This window comes from Trichinella spiralis (assembly GCF_000181795.1).
Source record: "Trichinella spiralis strain ISS 195 chromosome Unknown Scfld2, whole genome shotgun sequence".
Taxonomy (NCBI): domain Eukaryota; kingdom Metazoa; phylum Nematoda; class Enoplea; order Trichinellida; family Trichinellidae; genus Trichinella; species Trichinella spiralis.
Genome location: NW_003526941.1, coordinates 4,867,222 through 4,885,221, shown reverse-complemented (window position 1 = coordinate 4,885,221; position 18,000 = coordinate 4,867,222). Strand labels below are relative to the sequence as shown.

Below are 18,000 nucleotides of genomic sequence, written 5' to 3'. Positions count from 1 at the left end.
CATTTATTTTCTTATTCAGATAACTGTTGTATTTTTTCTTCTTTAGCAATTTTGTTATATGTTGCGGCTTATGAAGAAATTTAAGCTCAACTTGTGGTTATAATAAACAGTTTCAGTTGCTGTTCATCCAAGCTAAGATCAGGCGATCGTAAATGAAGCCGAGAAGCGAATACTATGAACCATGCAAGAAAACAGTTTCAACAAAATTCGTTTGGGGAACAATTGTTGTCGGATATGGCTCATACGGTTAAGGTACTGTAATGTATTTTTTAATTTGAAGAGCTGTTTGTCATGTAAATATTACTTCACTTCAGTAATTAGACGTAATATAAATATTTTTTATGCATAAAAAACAAGGGTTTCGTTTTATTCTAACAGATTTTAATTTAAAATGGCAATACTGTATCATGAAACGTTGTCTTGCTTCAGGTATATTTTTGAGAAAATTTGCATGTAAATTAATATTATTTCAGTAACTGTCATCATTTGTTAAAGATTCTATTATTGTGTGTTTGAAAAAATGTCGAATTAAGCAGATTATAAATAATGACTTGATTTTCATTTGGGGAACTTTTCCTGATTCGCGAAGTTGTTTTGATCTTTAAATAACTTGCAAGTTACAAATTGTTTCGGTTATTTCACTTAATTTTCATATATTTCTCTTTAAAATAGCATAAAATTTGAATTTTAATCGACGTCGAAACCGACAAACAGTACTAAATTCGCTACACGGCTGTCTGTACATTATATTTTGTAAAATTTGTAATGTAGCTAATGTCTAGATTTATGTGCTGCATCTTTAGGTAAACTTTATTTCTTAAATTTATTATATGTCTTTTTGATTTTTTTTTTGTTGAGAAGTAACGAAATGATGATGAAACAATTTATATTTGTGCTTGCCTGAATGTCACTTTAGCCAGAAGGTGATAAACAACCAGTGCTCATCCTCACTATCATTTGTATAGTTGGTTTTGTCATCTCGTTCAGCTGCGTGTCAATTTGGAACCTTTTGCATTTAATTATTCACTTGCTTATCTGTTCTTCTTAAACATACTTTAGTTTAAATCAGGTATATTAAAAAAAGAATAATTTTTAATCGTTTTACAACGGTTTTTCATTCTACCATTTCCTGCGTTACTTTGTTGTTGTGTTGATTTGAATAAATTAGTGCGATTATTATCTTCAACTAATTCAGTGTAATTATTATTTAATATTTTGAGGTAAAAAATTGTTTTTTAGTGTTTCAGTTTGTAATTTTTTCATTTTTCACTTCTTTTCTCGATGTTGGATAATTTTGACAAAACCATGTAGACTGAATATTTTTTTCTCTTTCAATGTAAAAGTAATTTTTTGTGGAAATTTCATTCATATTACAAAAAACAAAATAAAAACAATCAGTCTGCTAATGCAAAAATGAAATCTTTTTGTTCAAATTTTGTGATAAATTAATTATTGAGCTTATGTACGTGTTAAATGAATATCCATTGTAAATTTTTGTCAAATTTAAATCACCAATGTTTTTGATTAATTGTTTTTGATTGTTTGATCTATTTATTAATAGTGCCACTAATTTCAGTGATTTTACTGTTAAAGCCTATAAAAATGCCAGACAGTGCGAAAAAATTGACAAATTTTGAGGAAGTTATTCTTAAAATGTGTGAAACCGTTGATCTCCAACAAAGTAAAGAAACGTTTTTATTTTTACTCACATTTAATTACATCTTTATTGATTATATGATTGTCATTTTTAAGGAGATACAGAAGACTCTGTTTCTGATGCTGAAATGATATTAGAAGCAAAACCCGGCTTTGTGGGTTTATACAATTTATCAAAAAATTGCTATATGAATTGCATAATACAAGTATTATGCAACACCGTTGAAATAAAAGATTATATTCTTCAGAATAGATTTCGCAATGATTTAAAATCACGTGAAACTCTTTTTGAATACTTTGCGGAACTGATTCAGAGCATGTGGAACGGTAGACTTTTGCAGACCACGTTGCTGAAATTTAAGGTCCGGACAACATTTTTGCAATTATAATTTTTAATGAAATAAAATGCATGGTTTTTTTTACAGAATGAAGTCCACACTTGTATGCCAGCGTTTGTAAAAGACGAAGAGGAAGATTCGTCTGAATTTTTCAACTCACTTATGTACCGATTTCACGAAGAATTGCAAGATGCAAATGGACGATCGATTATTTTCGATACCTTTTCGGGTACTGTAAAATCAGACATATGCTGTGATGGTTGTCAAGCCGTATGTTCCATTTTTCTTTCAACAGTGCTCCTCAATTTGTCATTCCAAGATTGTTTTATTAATTTGAATTTCAGATTTCAAGCGTTGATGAACAATTTTTTCAATTAAATATTTCATTTCGTTTTGTCGTCGTGACATTTTGGCGCGCCGATTTATCGAAAAAAGACGTAAAAATTATATAACTATATTTTTTCCTAATATTTTAATACATTATTTTCGACTTTATATTTTTCAGTTAATTTTCCCCGTTGATTGTGAATGCAGAACAGTTGCTGACATGCTTGCCAGATTTGCGAGCATCTTCGATGAACGTGAAGAAAATGTACGTTATTAATTTATTTGCAGATATGTTTTCTTTAAAGCATTATTGTAATATTGTATGGCAGTTGTTGTTTTGACTTTGCTTTGCTACACGATTATTTTATTAGCAAGAAATGTTGCAATTTTATAGTTGACGACAGTTTTGGATGGCCAAATTATACCGCTAGATTATTCGATAAACAGTTTGATGAACCATCCTCTGCAGATTTCAGTGTAAGCTTTGTGATGACGAATTGTATAATGAAAAAAAAAGGTAAAAGTCAGCAAGCAGCGTGTGATAAGAGTTTGCATATTTTTCAGCTGTACGCAATCCGATTCCATTGAATACTACGTAACAGTGATTACAAGTTGTGTGGTCAGAGATGATGTACATTTTCGTTGCTTCAACTGTAGCGGTAGGCTATCAAGCGAATGCACGATATGTTCTTCGTGCTTTAATGCATATTTTTGTAGTCCGTAAGTAGCTTTTCAGTTGTTTATTTTTCTTTTTGTATTTTCAATTTAAACATTCAGACATGCTGTATTTTATTAACCAGTTGCCCTTTGAAAAATTCTCTATTTAGTGAATGCTCAAATTCACTGAGCGTGCACCTAGAAACGTGTATTGCCGCTAAGCGTAAAGTATCCGTTTTTCCTCGACAACGTAATGAATCATGCAGAAGTTTTATGATTCGTCTATTGAGGGAATCCAGGTAAGCAGTAGTAATAATAGTAGTAACAGCACTACTTTCTTTGTGATAATTTAAAAAAAGCATATAGTATATAAACTTTTGTTTCCACATACCGTTGGTCATATGGTTTTTCTCACTTTGATAATTTTAGAGGATATGTGAAATCAACAAACAAATTATGCCAAATATTGTCGACACCGCATAATGAGTAAGTAAATAATAATAATAAGTCGAATTGCTGGACGAACTATGATCACTTGTTTTGCTTTTATAGTAATAATTCATTGAATGTTTATGAACTTTCCAAGAAGAACTGCGAAAACAGTAGAACTGTTACCGTAACGTGGATCAGTACGCATCCAAATGCCGTTATGAATGATGATATGCAATTGAGTGAGCAATTAGATGGCAGCATTCGCCTTGTACATTTGGTGGAATTGTTGAATTATTACATTGCTGACGAACAGTTGCACTTTTTGAGAGAATGCAGTTCTTGCAACAGCTTGGGTTCAGCAAAGAAATCATTGAAATTGAAATCTTTGCCCAAAGTGCTTGTTTTCACTATGAAACGAGTTGTTGTACTTGGCAACATTGTGAAATATCTCGATTTGCCAATCTCCTATCCTTTACGGTAAGTAACTATTTCGGTGTGGTGTTGGTTAAATGTTCTTCACTTTTTATTTATTATATATTATAAATACGAATAAATAAAATAATAATAGAATCAGCAGAAAAGTTCCGTTTAAATAAATTTTTTTTATTTTCACAAATGCAAAATTATCGAGTAAAATTATTATTTCTAGCGATCTGGATATGAGTCCGTATCTATGTGCGGATGCGTCAGCTGCGTCAAGTACCAAGTACCAGTTGTACGGCGTAGTGTCAAATAGAAAGCAAACTAAGACTTCCAATCACTTTTTTGCTTCAGTAACACTGCCGGCCACAGAAAATGAACCTGGAATCGGTATATTGATATTATTTCACTTGAAGATGCAAAAATTGCATGCCATCATGTTTTTTTTTCTACAGACTGGAGACTCTGCGACGATCTATACGTCAGAACCTTAACAGAAGAAAATAGACCAGGGTCATTTGACACGGATGCATATATGTTATTTTATCGACTCCAAGATGACGAACAAAAAATGAATAATTCTATCAGTCAAGTTGCAAATCATCCAGCGAATCAACACGGCGAACAGCACGACCATCCGAAGATGTAATACGAGCCGATACCGCCGCTTGTAGGCCAAGCAGTACGCTCGATGCTGCTGTATCGTAATTTTCGGCATTCTGAAATTTGAAAAAAAAATTTTTTTTTCATTTTTGCACTATTTTATCATTAAGAAATACTGATGTTTTTTATTTATATATATTTATTTACCATAACCGTATTCGAACGGATCATGTTTATTTCATTAGCTTGATTACTACTACCGCCTGCAGATGGTATTTGACCAGTAGCCAAGTTTAACAACGAACCACATTGTAATCCTACAATATTGCCAGCTTGTTGCTGACTATTGGCTAAAATAATAATAATAATAGGGTAAAAGGGAATGTTTCGTGAAAAAAATTTGCATAAATTTTCATTTGTTAATAATAAAAAGTGTTCAAATAATAAAATATACCAGCAGCAGTAGTAGTAGTAGTAGTTGGAGGAGAAATTCTTCGGAATGCAAAAAAAGGCACACCGTTTCGATAAGTTGGCGATACTTGGTAATATTCGAGACCAGCAGCCGAAGAATTGCTGTTCGAAACGTTGGCCAAAGATGTCGTGGATGTTGTTGAGCTGCTGCCAACTGCTAGAAAATTTTGCCTCATTGTTGAAGAATGCATGAATCGAGGCGGACGTAAAACTGTTCCTCCACCTGTGGATGACAATAATTCTGGTGAATGGAAGAGTTTGATTATTCTTGGACGCATATTAGCCTGTTGTTGTTGTTGTTGTTGTCGCTGTTGTTGCTGCAAGACAATTTCAGATGGTTCTTCTTGTTCTCGTTGCTGCTGCTGCTGCTGTTGCTGTTGAAGTGATGGTTGTTCACTGAGAAGCAGTTCAGTTTCGTTCATAATTCTGAAACTTTATACAAATTAAACAATTGTAAAGTTTCAACAATGATGCAAAAATTTCTACTCGGCATTAATTTCATTTTCATTTAAATTCCCACGCCTTGTCGTCGTTTTATTAGTTGATACTCTCTTTCGCCCCGTTCTTTGCGGCACTTTGTTACTCTTCCTGGTCTTTGTTGGCTGTACGTTGTCACATTTCTTTGCATAATAATTATACATATATAATAACAGCTGAACAAATAAATTAAAGCAACATACAACAACAGCAGCAGCAACATGCGTGTCAACATTTGACACAGAAACTTTAGCCGTTTTTTCATGAACTGCTACGGCTGCTGCTTTACGAATCTTCTTCCCAACATTCGACTTCTGTGCAGCCGCAACTCCAAGAGTTTGACTGTCACTCAACTGTTCTTCAGCAACAGTTTTTGATTCCAAAACTATCTACACAATGTAATAGAAAAAAAATCATTAAACAAATCTCTAAAATACAATATTACTTTAAAAAATACTTAAAGTAAAAAACAAATATATATATTTTTCACAGCTTTAGATATACAGTTGAAAGCTAAAGAAAATTTTGTTTAATCACCTTATATTCAATAAAATTATTTATCATGGAAAATACTCTTCGTTGCACAGTATTACATAACAAGCACTAAAAAATTGCAATTTCGCTGTACATTCATTGCTGGTTGATTAAATTAACCGCATGTTAGCTTCAAATATTACACAAATTCATTATTGAACTTAACAATTGAATAATTTAATGCTAGAAAAATGTAAATATTGCGATAATTTCAACCAGTGAATTTACCTCTTCCTTATCAGTGAACGTTTTATTATCATTATTCGAAATTTGTAACTGTAATTCAGCAGATGGATGGCTCGTGTCAGTCTTACGCTTTCGTCCCGAATTGCTTTTGCCTGCGGCTAAAATTACTCTGAACTATATGATTCAATAATTATTATCACTGTTAAATTTACCTTTTTTGCAAGGCGCAGCGCGTGGTGTCGACTTTCTGCTGCGATCTTTGCTCGGTTGGGTCTTTTTCTTCACAACAGCATCACTACTTCCTGCTTCTTCAACAGTTTCAACTTGCTTCTCGTTGACATCTTTTTTCACGTTATTTTCTTCACTGTTGGACAAAGCCGTTTCTATGGTAATGTCTGTTTTATTCTCTTCTGTCAAATTTACATTTTTTCCATAAATTTCTTTGAATGTATCACCATGACGAATTCCTTAAACATGCACACCGTCAACATGAACACTGGTTGAAAAAAGCATTCTGTCGGTCAGTACCGAGATGGCGTTTCAGCGCCGAAGAGTGGACATAATAGCCGCACAGTCGACACTCGTGCAAAACGTATTCTTTCGGACCAGGAAAGTTTCGAAATGGCGGTAAATCTGAAAAAAATGGATTTCGGTAACAAAATAACAAACAACTCTACTAACGAATACCCATTATTGGTAAATTTGCTAAATCGGATGGTACTGTAAACTGGTCATCATCCGCTTCAGAATCACTTGAAGCATTGTTCCTGAGTTCGGTGTCTTTGGAAAACCTGGAAAAGAATTCTTCCCACGGTAGACCCATCCATTCTTCTCTTGGTACATTGGACAAATCAACGACACCACTGCTCATATTTCTTATCAAAGGCACAACTCGACTAAAATTCAATGTAAATTACAGGCAATTTGGCATTTCAAAGTGGACAGCGTTGCTGATAAAATTCAAAACATTCCAAAAAACATTTTCAGAAAATACTAATTATAGTAATAAAAAGAACTGAAACATTATTTCGTTCACATTTTACAAATTTATCCTTAATAATCCAACATACAGTTTAAAAAAATGCTCAGGCATTAAACGTGTAAAGACAGTATGCTTGTAAATGAATCATCAAAATGCTACTCAGGATATTGAATTGACAAATATAATATGCTGAATTGAAAGTAATTGTTATTTTCAAGTATTATGTACAAACTTATTTTATTTTTTCACTCCATGACGTAATTGAGTAATTGGGTAAAGCTAACAATTGAATTTTTCATATAGTTTTTTTTCAAATACTTTAAAATATCATTTATAATCCAGTTGTTTTGTTAAAGTAAAAAATTTCACATTTCATTAAAAAATTTTTCAAATGAACAAACAACGATAATAATGTACAAATGAATGTGAAACACATTTATCAATTGTGCCAAAATTATTACTAATTTGAACTTTTTTCACTTAATTGATTGTATATTAAATAAATTAATAAATAATTTTGATTGATAAAAGTAAGAAATTAAAATTACAAAAAAGCGTTCATCATTATTACTTGAATTGAGGCCGTTTTTAAAAATCCATTACCTAATTATGATACATCTTGAGTGTTCTTTTTTAAGTATTCAAACTTTATATTTACTGTAGTTTTGTAATCTGACGTGTTTTTCTTTTGTTAGTAGATCGGAGCTTTTTCTTTTTGTTTATATTTGTTGACTCTTGTAACATTGTGCAGTGTGCTTTTAAATTTAATGCATGGTTGAACCAGTTTATTTACACAAGCGTTTAATGCCAGCTCCTGCAGTACGCGTAGAATGCATTTGCGCGCTCGTCGACTATGCGTTTTACCTTTCCACATAGCTATCTCGTATCATATAGTGGTACGGTGAAATTTCAGTCTCGTTCAGAATTTCATTACCGGTTCTGAATTGTTACAGCTAGTTTAGTTCGCTTTAGTCAGTGTGAGCATACTGTTCCAAGCTTGCTTGCTTGCTGTTTTGCTTTTCTGCTATTTTCCATTAAGCATCGTATTTTATTTTTTGAAGCTACGATGAAAATTCCATTTTGAAAATATTCAAATGACTGCTGGCACGGGTTTGCGATTCAGCTTGACCAAACTGGTACATCTGAAACGGGAAGAATTGAATGAAGCTCAACTATGGTCTCTTGTTTTACAATCTATTAAAGCAATAGAGATGCAGTCATCAGTTTCAGAAGGTGAAAATTTTGTTGCTTTTTTCTCTAACGTCTAAAATTTTTCCTTTTTTTTGGAATCTTGTAAGCAAATTTTTAGGGAAATTCGAAGCTTTCTCTTTGGATGATTTGCACATAACTGAAGATGGATGTATTGTATTTTGCCGGTCGTCTGCTCGTCATCCTGATTCGGTTTGTTACATTCCCCCAGAATGTGAACAGTCTTGCCGATCTGAAGCCGACTTTATGTTATCCAAAGTATGTTTGATTTTGCATTTTTATGTTAAAAATTAATCACGATTAATGGAAACGTTTGAGATTGTTGTTAACTGTTGTAGATGTAGTTGTGACCTGTTTGGCTTTATCATCAACTATTTTCTTTAAGAATTTAGTTTTCGGAAAGCTAAAAATCCAAGTCACATTTGTCATTTTATTTGTAATTATTTAAAATTACACATCCTTGTGAAATATGAATCAGAGCGTGACGACGATGAAAAATTATTTCAGATGTATTTGTATTCGCTTGGATGCCTTTTAGCGGATATTTTGGCTCAGAATCCAAACGTGAGTTTTTATTGTTTTTAACATTTTAATCACGAGTTTTATGTTTCAAAAAAAATTCTTTTAGATTCACTTTGATTCTAGTCCCATTTTGCATTCTGTTGTAAACATGATGAAATTACCAAAATGTGAAAGTCGCATTGAATTGCCCTCTTGTAAACAGGTGAGAAATCATTTGACGTCATTTTGCTGATGTACAGACTGGAATTTGAAATATTATAGATTGTAGAAAATCAAGTTCAGCTTCTTTGCCTTAAACCTCAAGCGGTTCTTGAAATTCTTTTTCACACGTTACTCCAACAAGCGTCAACAAATGTGAGCTTTTTTGATCATACAGTAATTTTTCATTGACAAGCAGGTATTATATATTGTCGGTGTAATATTAGTGGAAAATTGATTTAATCGCTCTGTTTCTTATGTAAATATTCAAGTTTAGGTAATATGTTGGCAAATTTTTAATGAAATTTCAAATTGAATTTAATTGTAGAATAGTTTACCGGACTCTACTTTGCAGTCTGGTGAACAATTGATATGTGCTGCTGAAGAAGAAGTGGTGAAAAGCGATTGCAATTTGTACACTGATGAATTATGCAAAGTAGACGAAGAAGATGATGGTTATGTTCCTGAATCAACGGTTGGCTATTTTACTGCAGAATCGGAAGTCGGTGAACAACAACAGTCGGATTCAACGTATCACCTGGACGTTGATTTCGAAAGGGGATTCGAATCATGGCACTGTGAAAGCGTACTTCGTGGCTGTACATGTTGTGCAACTGTTGCCAATGTTGAACAGTATCCAACGGTTGACAATCAAACAGAGAAAAAGAAGCGCTATGTTTCAGGTGATTAGGCTAAATATAAAATTCAAAAAATATATAATGTTCATTTTTTTCCATGTTTCAGAAATTGATGAATTGCCAGTGAAATTTCCGGACAATGAAAATCTATTTGCATATTATTCAAGCGGACGTGTAGCGGAAGAAGAGTGAGTTGGAGAGAAAATGGAAACGAAATTGCCACTAAATTGTTCGGTTGGTTTGTTTCAGTGAGAAAGCGTCGAACGAGCTGCTGTCGTGTCGCCATTCGGCTAGTTATTCTGAAAAGCATCGTCCGATAGGTTCAACGGGGAAATCTTTTTCTGCCCCGTCTCTTCTAGACGACGAACATTATTGGGACGGTGAAATTTCGGACGATTCTTCAGAATTGTGCTGGCCTTTGGTTCAATCGACCCTGGAAGATGCAAATTTCGACCAACAGGGTGACAAAAGCTACAGTACACATTGTGATTCGGACAGTGTTGTCGAGAAGAAGCGTCTGTATTCGGTGATGGAAGAAGAAGAAGATGAACCTCTGGCGCCAACGACCACAGGAGAAAAGAAAGCGCTTGTTGCTTGTCCGCAGTCGGTTGCGTCGGTCAAGACGTCAACAAATGATCCATTTGTGCGTGGTTCATTTCGAAGCATCAGAAGTGCCAAAGATACTACATGGCAAACACCTCCCACTTGTAAAACTAAAAAGCCAGAGCATTATCGTAAGTATATATATATATATTTTGTACATTTTATTTTATTTATTTTTTTCAATACAACAACTAATATTCAAATAAAGCAACTAGATTTTTCCCATTGAGATTTATGTGAATTGTTTTTCGTTGTATCTGATCAAAGATTATTTTCCGTAGAGGGTTGTATTGTCCTTTCTTTTTAAAGTTGAATTTTAAAATGAGCTATTTAAGCATTAATAATTCTTTTTCTCTAGGATTTTTCTAGATACAGATCTATTGTGCTTTATGACATACATCTCCGATCAGTGGTGATGATTAAGCGAGGTTTTGTTAGAGTTGTTTGTTTTTATTTTGTTTGTTCAGTTTGAATCACCAAATATCTAATCATTGTTTTTTTCAAAATAACCGTCGCGAATGTGTAGTTTTTTTTATTTGGTTGATCCAATTAAGAAAAAAAATATACTTTTCATTATTAAGATACAGTTATCGAATTATGAGGAAAAGCAAATTTTATTTTTCATCAAATTATGATGACGTGGCGTGTAAAATGGTGATTGTTGTGCGGCATGGTTTTTTTTTCATTTTTATTTTTGCCATAACGGAAGAAGCGGTGTTACAAAAAACCAGAGTTTGAAAAAGACCGATTCGATTTCTTTCATTTGTTGCTAGGGGCCATTAAACTGTTCACCCAACGTCATCAAATGTTGTAGAATGAGAGTTTTTCCACGGTAGAAATATGGTTGTTGTAGTAGTAATAGTTGTTTTTTTTTTGCTTCGTGAACAATGTTGTGCAAACAAGCTGTTGTTGTTTGTTTGTTTATTTGTTGACTTGTTGACATTGTGAATAATTTGTCATTGAACATTCATTCTCTCTTTTGTAAGTAAGTGTTCATTGTCAGTCGACCGTAATACGAGTGTGGATAATTTACTTATCCCAAGTTCTGGTAATATTTTCATACACTTGATCAGTGGGTAGCAACAGATAGATAGTGGGATGTTTTTTATTCAGCATTTTTACATTTTCATTTTTTTGTTCATGTTTTTTTGATAAATTTATGATTTTTATTGTTTGCTGGAAATTGGTGTGTGTTTTTTTAAATATCTTGTTCATGTCACATGATGGCATTGGTGTCGGTGTTTTGATTTGTCGTAAATTTTTTATTTGATCTGATGAGAGCGAGCTTGTTGCAGTCAGTTGTTACAATTGCTCAGCCTAGCCTAGCCAATTATTATCATTGACTACTCTTCATTGTGTGTGACTAGCTGGTAAATGTAATTCATTCGTTCGTGTTGTTATCGTTGTTCAGTTGACCGACAAGCAGTGATGTCAGTCATAATTTATTTGAAGAATGTTCGTATTAATATTAAAATTTTTATTTTGTTTTATTAAATGAAAATTAAACAATAAAACAGCGATTTCAATTGGGAAGTTAAGTGTGTATGCTTAGGGAGAAGCGATGCGTTTGACTTTGACCTTATTGGTCGGCACAAATTCCATGCATGCACGTCTGAACTGGCCTCGTGCCGGTTATTGTCGGCTTTGCAGGCTGGCTAAAAATGCACCACTATCGCTTCTTCTATTTGTCACGGTCACTGGTCTAGCCGCTGATGACCATGCAGACAGACCACGATGACCACTGTGTACAGTTGGAACTTTTTTGTACTTTTCTATTTTTTTTTGCTTTTCCATAATCAAGTTGATTGATCTTATTGCATCGATTTGATTTTTTTTCGAATTTGTTGAATTTCACTTTTTTTAGAGAAAAAGCCACAACAACAACAACAACAGCAACGTATATCAAACAATAGATCGTTGTTAGCCTCGCAAAAAAGCCGGCAACCGATGATGGTTTCCACTGAGGAACGTTCAACAACGCTCGCTTCTTCTGCTTCCAATCAATCTACCGTATTTGTTTTTTAAATATTTGTTTATTTATTTATTTAGCTTTTATTTGTATGCTTTTTTTTCAATTTGATCAGGCAATGACAGTCCTGCAGTTCGATGACCACGGTCGAATGCCAAGCATCCGTTTGAAAGCTCCTTGTTCAGAGGTCAGTATGAATTTGTTTTTTTTTTTAAATTTTATTTTCAAATTCCTCATTCAATTGTAAATTAATGACGTCGTGACAACGTGGTGGTTTTCATTTGCCAACAAATTCACTGGCCACACCCTCAGGCTGATTGTTATAAATATTACAAATGTATATACATACATAATATATACCATTGCATTCTTTGCATAGAAACTTGTATTTTAGTCGACTAGTTAGTTTTAGTTGGTCAATTGAAAAATTAATTGAGGTCGGTTTTGGGTGTGCCGGTGCTGCTCGGCTATTATTTACCTGCTGTCTTTTTGTTAATTAACATGTTAACAGACTTAGAGACACACACGAATGCAAGGCATTTATTTTTAAATCAAACGAATATTTTATCTTATTTTATATTATAAAAAAATAATTATCATTATTATTATGAGAAAAAATATTCATATAACTAATAAATGTCGTTCTTGTTGTTGATCATTAATTGATGCATTTGTATAGTTATTTTTCATTTCAATTTACATTTCTTTTAAAATAGTGCATATTAGAAGAATATATTTTTTGTTTGTTTGTTTGTTTGCTGACTTTGTTGAAGTTTGAGTCACATTTTTTGTTCTGCAAGTCAGATCGAATTTCACTATTCAAACAATGCTAACATTTGCTATTGCTTATTTTACGCATGAAAACACCGTTGCTATTGTTTGTTTTGTTTAGAACTAGAAAAGTATTATATATTTTTTTTATTTTGGTTGTAATTCAGATGTTTACATTTTTTTATTTTTACAAATTGTTCAGTACAGTTTTTAATTATAAGCTTTTTTTGCAATCAAAATGTTATTTATTTTGTTGCTTGGTAGCTTTAGGGGCATTTCGTTGTAAAATTAATTTGGTTTCGTCGGCAGTGGAATTTATGCTAATTTTGCACTGCTGTTAGATTTAGATGGCAGATTTTACTGCTCGTGCATCATTTTACTCCAAATGAACAGTGTTGGATTTTGCCGAATTTATTTATGTATTTATTTGTTTTTCGCTTAACATTGCAAAGGTGTTGTTGTTGCATACTGCTACTGTATGCAGTGTTGGTGAAAATTTAAAATTTTGCAATTTGCAATAGTGTTGGTTTTGTACTGTGTATCTTTCGTTTCGAAATTTTTGATGGTGCTCAAGCTTTGCGCTTAGTTGTTTGTCTAAGCCGTTGTTGTGGTTCTGTTTATTGCCCTTGACCAGTTTATATTATACAAACTGCATTTTTATTTGCATCGGAACCGCTGAAGCACCAACTCTGATCAACGCACAATTGTATTTACCACATACTTTTCAACAGTCTTATTTTGACCATGAAATACATATATAAGACAACTTAATCAGGGAAAACAGTTCCATTTTGCCAATGTGCAACAAGAATGCACTGCGCGTGTTGTCGACAGTTGCGCTCATTATTTAACACTAGTGAATATTTTAAAAATTTGGTAAATCAATTTTTCATTTTTGCCACTTTGCTATTTGTTGATTATCGTTGCTTAATTGATTTGTTTATTTTTGATTTTGAGCAATTTGTGCTGTTTTATTTATTTATTTGTTTGTTTGTTTCAATTTTAGCAAAAGAAATTGTTTTTCAAAGTGCGAGATACAAATGTGCTGGTCATTTTGCTCAACGGTCGACGTGTCGACGTCACTTGCAAGACAAATTGCACTGCTTTGGATATTTTCGAAGTTGTTAGCCGGCATACGAATTTGTCGGAACGCCATTTTTTTGGACTCACATATTTGAAAGGTTCCTCTTTTTGTTTGAATATGTCAATTTATTTTTTATCCGTATTTTTTTTGTCTAGATGGTGAACATTATTTTTTGGAACCCGAAGAAAAGATTTATCATTTTGCACCGCCTGGATGGCGAGTGCAAGCTAATCAAAAAGCACGAGTTGTGTTCACATTGTACCTCAGATTGAAGTTTTATCCTGTCATGCTGGATTTTGTAAAGTAGATAGACGAACAGTGTTTTTTTGTCGTCTTTTTGTTCTCATTGATTCAATATGTTCATGTTGAATGTTTTGTAGAACTCAGCCAACTATGCATCACATTTACTTACAACTACGGCATGACGTTGTCGAAGAACGATTGAAATGCGACTCTGAGTCGGCGTATCAATTAGGGGGCGTGGCATTGCAGGCGGAAATTGGCAATCGTCCAGCCGATGGGCAACACAAATATTTTGATCCTAAACATTACTTGCCAAGTGTAAGTTGAAAATTTAGTTGTTCTGTTTTTTTTTTGCATTTGCACACTTTTCTTTTGCAGAATTTACTCAACAATGCGGATTTGAATTCCATTGCCATGAAACTGGCCGATGTGCACGTGAAATATTCCAACTTGGATCCTTGCACGGCCGAGATGGAATACTTGAAAGTTAGCATTTTATTTTATTTTATTCTTTTCGTGGTTATTATATTATTTTTTTTCTTTTTAAGCAGTGTCAAACTTTACGAGAATATGGTTTTCATTTTTATCGCTTGTATCGTACGAAACCATCACAGATGTTAACTGTCAGTCCTTTGGGCGATCCGGATACTGGTGTACCGTTGTGGATTGGAATTATGAGTCGAGGATTGGTGATATTTGAAGAGCAGGTTTTCCACCATTTCTGACGTCGAACCAACTCATCATCATGCATGTACAAATAATGTCCCTTTTTATTCTTTTTTTTCAGGGTGGAGTTCGCGTTCCGGTCAGTCATCATCCTTGGCATTTGACTCAGACACTTCAATTTGATCGAAAAAAATTTCACATTGTCACTCGTAAAGCAAACGATGCGGATAGTTTGGAAAAGTCGACATTCTTCACCGACAGCTATCGCAAGTACGTTTCCCATGTCATCACTGGTTTTCAATCCCAATCAATGCTTGCAGTGGGCAAAATAAAATTATTTTTAGAAGCAGCTATTTTGTAAATTTTGCTGCATCTCAGCATCGGTTTTGCATCAAAATGCGTTCTTGGGCATCGACGTTGTTGACTTCATGTGATTCGGAGTTGAATGATGCTGGCAAAATATCTTCTACTAGTCACACCAGAACAAACGAATTTTCCGCATCTCAGAGAAAGTAGGCTTAAATGACAACATTTGAAAAAAAATTTTTTTTGTAAATTACACCGTATATTTTTTTTATTTTTTTTCTCTCATTTACAGAAGTGTGTCAGATGGTGATTCGGGTATTTCACGGGAAACGCCGCCTAATGCTGCGTTACTTGCAGGCACTGCTTACAATGAACGTGCTGTCGATGTTGGCATGTCGTCGTCGACCTTGCCCAGACCTTCGGCTCCAAGGCGCAAATCCAAAGCGCAGAAAGAAGCCGTTGATAAATTGGACAAGAATAATATTTCTATTGTTCAGGACGACGGCGACTGCAACGCCTCATTGGGATCACCTACTGTTGTTCCGAATGGTGCCATTTCTTCAAGTGAACAATACACACCATTTTGTCGCTTATTTTTTGCTTTTTGTACATTTCGAGATAGACCCCAGTTGTTGTTGTTGTTGTAGGTGATTTGAATGAGTTCGACGTGGACAAGAATGTTTCGTTTGTCGATTCTGAATACGATCTGATCGAGACAACACTGGTCAAACATCCTCGCTATGGTCTCGGTTTGACTCTAGTCGACGGTGAAATTCAGGGTTTGAAAGGGATTTATATCCGGTCGATGACGGTTGGAGGTCCGGCTGAATTGGACGATCGTTTGAAAATTGGCGACAAAGTGGTATCGATCAACGGGCACAGTTTGGAAGGGCGTAGTCGATTGGACGCGGTCAATTTGGTTCGTGACACTGATGAAGCCAGGGTCGAATTGCGTGTGGTACGTCTGCGCTGTTTGTACAGCAGCGACGAGAGCTTGCACCACCACAAGCAGCAGACGGGATTTGGTCAGCGTTTGGACACGGCCGACGGTCGGCGCCACTGGTCAGACGAACACACCCTCACCGAATCGGCTTTGAATGGACACGTCGATTTGACGGCAATGGAATCGAACTTTCCACCAGCACAAGTGCGATCTGGTCTTTACAGCAGTCTGTACAGCGACACGGACAGCGATACGGACGAGAACAATTCCAGAGATTCTTCTTCGTCCAAGCATGAATTGTCCCAATGTCGACGAGAATCTGCCGATGTGCACAGCTCTTACGATTGTCAGGCGGCGACGGTGTTGGATATTGATGATGGGAAAAAAGAGAAAACAACCAACTTTGGTGACATTGATTGGACTGATTCAATTGCCTATGATTCGAAATGGAACGACGATGAGGTGATTTTTGATATTTTTAAAAAAAAACATTTCTTTGCATTCAAATTTCGACATTAATCAGCTAATAATTAATTTTTTTTCCATTTTGATTTTTTTCTAGACCGATTTGGTAGAGGTTGTGTTGGAGAAAAATCAAAACGGAACACTTGGTATTCAAGTGGCTGGTGGTAAAGGCCAGAAACGAGTCTACATCAAAAGAATAGTCGACGAACCTGCACTGTCTTGTCCGAATATCCGTCCAGGCGATCGACTTGCCATGGTTCGATTTCACGACCACTGATTTGATCGAAATTTGTCAAAAAGGAAAAAAAATGTTTTTTTTTCTTCTGTTAAGGTAAATGGGAAAAGTACTGAAGGGTTGAGTCATGCGGATGCTGTGGCACTTTTACGAGAAGCTCAATCACCGGTCATTTTGCGTCTGTGGCGATCTCGTGGAAATGGTAGTAGTTTCAACGAGACGACGACGACGACGACTACGACGGTCGATCCAAATACCGACCCTAAAGTAGAGGTAATATTGCTGATTTTTTTTGGTAGTTTTTTTTTCTTGTATCACATTCCATCTCACACAACACATATACGACGTACATACATACATGCAAACGTATCTGTTTTTAGAAACTGACTAATGTCGTCGAGTTGGAAGTTGTGCTCAAAAAAACCGAAATGCAGTTGTTTGGTTTGAGTCTTGGAAAGCCTCTTCACGGCAGTGGTATTTACATTCGAGCCATTGCGCCTGCGAGCGTTGCTGCTAATGACGGTCGTTTGCAAGTTGGCGATCGCATATGGAAAGTAATTTGTCGCTTATTCTATCTATTCTGCTGATATTCATTGTCAGCTAAATTGGGATTTTTTTTTAATTTTATTATTTTAAGATCGATGGTGATTTGATTACTGACACAAATCCTGCTGATGTTGTGCAAAGGCTTAAGCTGGCCGTTGGTAATATTCGTCTTACTGTGCGTAGGGATGAAACAGCTGAAGTAGAATCTGTCAGTTGACAGCATTCGTGTGGGACTGTCGCATTCCCGGTTCATCTGTTCAATGTCAACTTACATGCATATGTAATATATGTACAGGCAGAGCTCATATTATGCATGTGCATTATAAAGTTTTCTTTGATTATTACATTTACAGTGCTTATTTTATTGACATATTCGCTTGTTTTTTTGTGATTTTTAATATTTTCAAAAACAAATTGACATTGTTTTTGCTCTAGTTTGTTTGCTTGAACTTGCCAAACGCTCGAAGAAAGCAACGTGGCTGAAAGTGAAGCATGGAGCTCGTTGCCACTACAACAGGC

At 34.7% G+C, this 18,000-nt stretch overlaps 6 protein-coding genes across 6 annotated transcripts; 5 read left to right on the top strand and 1 right to left on the bottom strand.

The window, feature by feature from the left end:
- The first annotated feature begins 152 nt into the window (after positions 1 to 152).
- Tsp_03589 (nucleoside diphosphate-linked moiety X motif protein 13) lies at positions 153 to 2,920 on the top strand. Its single transcript, XM_003379892.1, is given in 9 exon segments — positions 153 to 246; positions 1,577 to 1,681; positions 1,753 to 1,862; positions 1,905 to 2,018; positions 2,082 to 2,264; positions 2,339 to 2,431; positions 2,500 to 2,590; positions 2,716 to 2,868; positions 2,886 to 2,920. 9 exon segments carry the CDS (start codon positions 153 to 155, stop codon positions 2,918 to 2,920), a joined length of 978 nt encoding a protein of 325 aa, XP_003379940.1.
- A 27-nt stretch (positions 2,921 to 2,947) lies between these two features.
- Positions 2,948 to 5,304, top strand: Tsp_03588 (nucleoside diphosphate-linked moiety X motif protein 13). Its single transcript, XM_003379891.1, has 9 exons — positions 2,948 to 3,007; positions 3,099 to 3,277; positions 3,408 to 3,464; positions 3,531 to 3,887; positions 4,060 to 4,220; positions 4,286 to 4,367; positions 4,424 to 4,534; positions 4,988 to 5,129; positions 5,188 to 5,304. Exons 1-9 carry the CDS (start codon positions 2,948 to 2,950, stop codon positions 5,302 to 5,304), a joined length of 1,266 nt encoding a protein of 421 aa, XP_003379939.1.
- Positions 5,305 to 5,386: 82 nt separating this feature from the next.
- Tsp_03587 (conserved hypothetical protein) lies at positions 5,387 to 6,972 on the bottom strand. The gene is made up of 6 exons (XM_003379890.1): positions 6,783 to 6,972; positions 6,630 to 6,734; positions 6,314 to 6,568; positions 6,144 to 6,259; positions 5,585 to 5,770; positions 5,387 to 5,557 (listed from the first exon to the last, which is right to left on the bottom strand). Exons 1-6 carry the CDS (start codon positions 6,970 to 6,972, stop codon positions 5,387 to 5,389), a joined length of 1,023 nt encoding a protein of 340 aa, XP_003379938.1.
- Positions 6,973 to 8,177: 1,205 nt separating this feature from the next.
- Positions 8,178 to 10,669, top strand: Tsp_03586 (hypothetical protein). The gene is made up of 9 exons (XM_003379889.1): positions 8,178 to 8,316; positions 8,393 to 8,550; positions 8,800 to 8,856; positions 8,921 to 9,016; positions 9,076 to 9,168; positions 9,341 to 9,695; positions 9,757 to 9,838; positions 9,900 to 10,384; positions 10,623 to 10,669. The coding sequence occupies exons 1-9, from the start codon at positions 8,178 to 8,180 to the stop codon at positions 10,667 to 10,669; spliced, it is 1,512 nt and encodes a 503-aa protein (XP_003379937.1).
- Positions 10,670 to 11,814: 1,145 nt separating this feature from the next.
- Tsp_03585 (nucleoside diphosphate-linked moiety X motif protein 13) lies at positions 11,815 to 12,628 on the top strand. The gene is made up of 4 exons (XM_003379888.1): positions 11,815 to 11,884; positions 12,118 to 12,263; positions 12,338 to 12,409; positions 12,617 to 12,628. Exons 1-4 carry the CDS (start codon positions 11,815 to 11,817, stop codon positions 12,626 to 12,628), a joined length of 300 nt encoding a protein of 99 aa, XP_003379936.1.
- Positions 12,629 to 13,048: 420 nt separating this feature from the next.
- On the top strand, positions 13,049 to 17,698 carry Tsp_03584 (putative PDZ domain protein). The gene is made up of 15 exons (XM_003379887.1): positions 13,049 to 13,099; positions 13,769 to 13,849; positions 14,000 to 14,174; positions 14,233 to 14,380; positions 14,458 to 14,638; positions 14,699 to 14,806; positions 14,869 to 15,027; positions 15,108 to 15,256; positions 15,331 to 15,498; positions 15,585 to 15,828; positions 15,915 to 16,697; positions 16,798 to 16,956; positions 17,032 to 17,208; positions 17,316 to 17,489; positions 17,573 to 17,698. The coding sequence occupies exons 1-15, from the start codon at positions 13,049 to 13,051 to the stop codon at positions 17,696 to 17,698; spliced, it is 2,883 nt and encodes a 960-aa protein (XP_003379935.1).
- Positions 17,699 to 18,000: the final 302 nt, after the last annotated feature.

Bases quoted from the DNA above. Each gene is read 5' to 3' on its own strand.
- Tsp_03589 (XM_003379892.1), top strand. From the start codon at position 153: ATGAAGCCGAGAAGCGAATACTATGAACCATGCAAGAAAACAGTTTCA. The intron at 2,019-2,081 runs GTCCGGACAACA...TTTTTTTTACAG, and splicing joins CCACGTTGCTGAAATTTAAG to AATGAAGTCCACACTTGTAT. The intron at 2,432-2,499 runs GTAAAAATTATA...TATATTTTTCAG, and splicing joins CCGATTTATCGAAAAAAGAC to TTAATTTTCCCCGTTGATTG.
- Tsp_03588 (XM_003379891.1), top strand. From the start codon at position 2,948: ATGATGTACATTTTCGTTGCTTCAACTGTAGCGGTAGGCTATCAAGCG. The intron at 4,221-4,285 runs GTATATTGATAT...TTTTTTCTACAG, and splicing joins AGAAAATGAACCTGGAATCG to ACTGGAGACTCTGCGACGAT. The intron at 5,130-5,187 runs GTGGATGACAAT...GACGCATATTAG, and splicing joins GTAAAACTGTTCCTCCACCT to CCTGTTGTTGTTGTTGTTGT.
- Tsp_03587 (XM_003379890.1), bottom strand. From the start codon at position 6,972: ATGAGCAGTGGTGTCGTTGATTTGTCCAATGTACCAAGAGAAGAATGG. The intron at 6,569-6,629 runs GTACTGACCGAC...TGCATGTTTAAG, and splicing joins GGCGCTGAAACGCCATCTCG to GAATTCGTCATGGTGATACA. The intron at 6,260-6,313 runs GTAAATTTAACA...GAGTAATTTTAG, and splicing joins CGCTGCGCCTTGCAAAAAAG to CCGCAGGCAAAAGCAATTCG.
- Tsp_03586 (XM_003379889.1), top strand. From the start codon at position 8,178: ATGACTGCTGGCACGGGTTTGCGATTCAGCTTGACCAAACTGGTACAT. The intron at 8,317-8,392 runs GTGAAAATTTTG...GCAAATTTTTAG, and splicing joins GCAGTCATCAGTTTCAGAAG to GGAAATTCGAAGCTTTCTCT. The intron at 9,839-9,899 runs GTGAGTTGGAGA...GGTTTGTTTCAG, and splicing joins GGACGTGTAGCGGAAGAAGA to TGAGAAAGCGTCGAACGAGC.
- Tsp_03585 (XM_003379888.1), top strand. From the start codon at position 11,815: ATGCGTTTGACTTTGACCTTATTGGTCGGCACAAATTCCATGCATGCA. The intron at 11,885-12,117 runs GTTATTGTCGGC...CACTTTTTTTAG, and splicing joins TCTGAACTGGCCTCGTGCCG to AGAAAAAGCCACAACAACAA. The intron at 12,264-12,337 runs GTATTTGTTTTT...CAATTTGATCAG, and splicing joins CTGCTTCCAATCAATCTACC to GCAATGACAGTCCTGCAGTT.
- Tsp_03584 (XM_003379887.1), top strand. From the start codon at position 13,049: ATGCTAACATTTGCTATTGCTTATTTTACGCATGAAAACACCGTTGCT. The intron at 13,100-13,768 runs GTTTGTTTTGTT...CAACTTAATCAG, and splicing joins ATGAAAACACCGTTGCTATT to GGAAAACAGTTCCATTTTGC. The intron at 15,028-15,107 runs GTTTTCCACCAT...CTTTTTTTTCAG, and splicing joins TGGTGATATTTGAAGAGCAG to GGTGGAGTTCGCGTTCCGGT.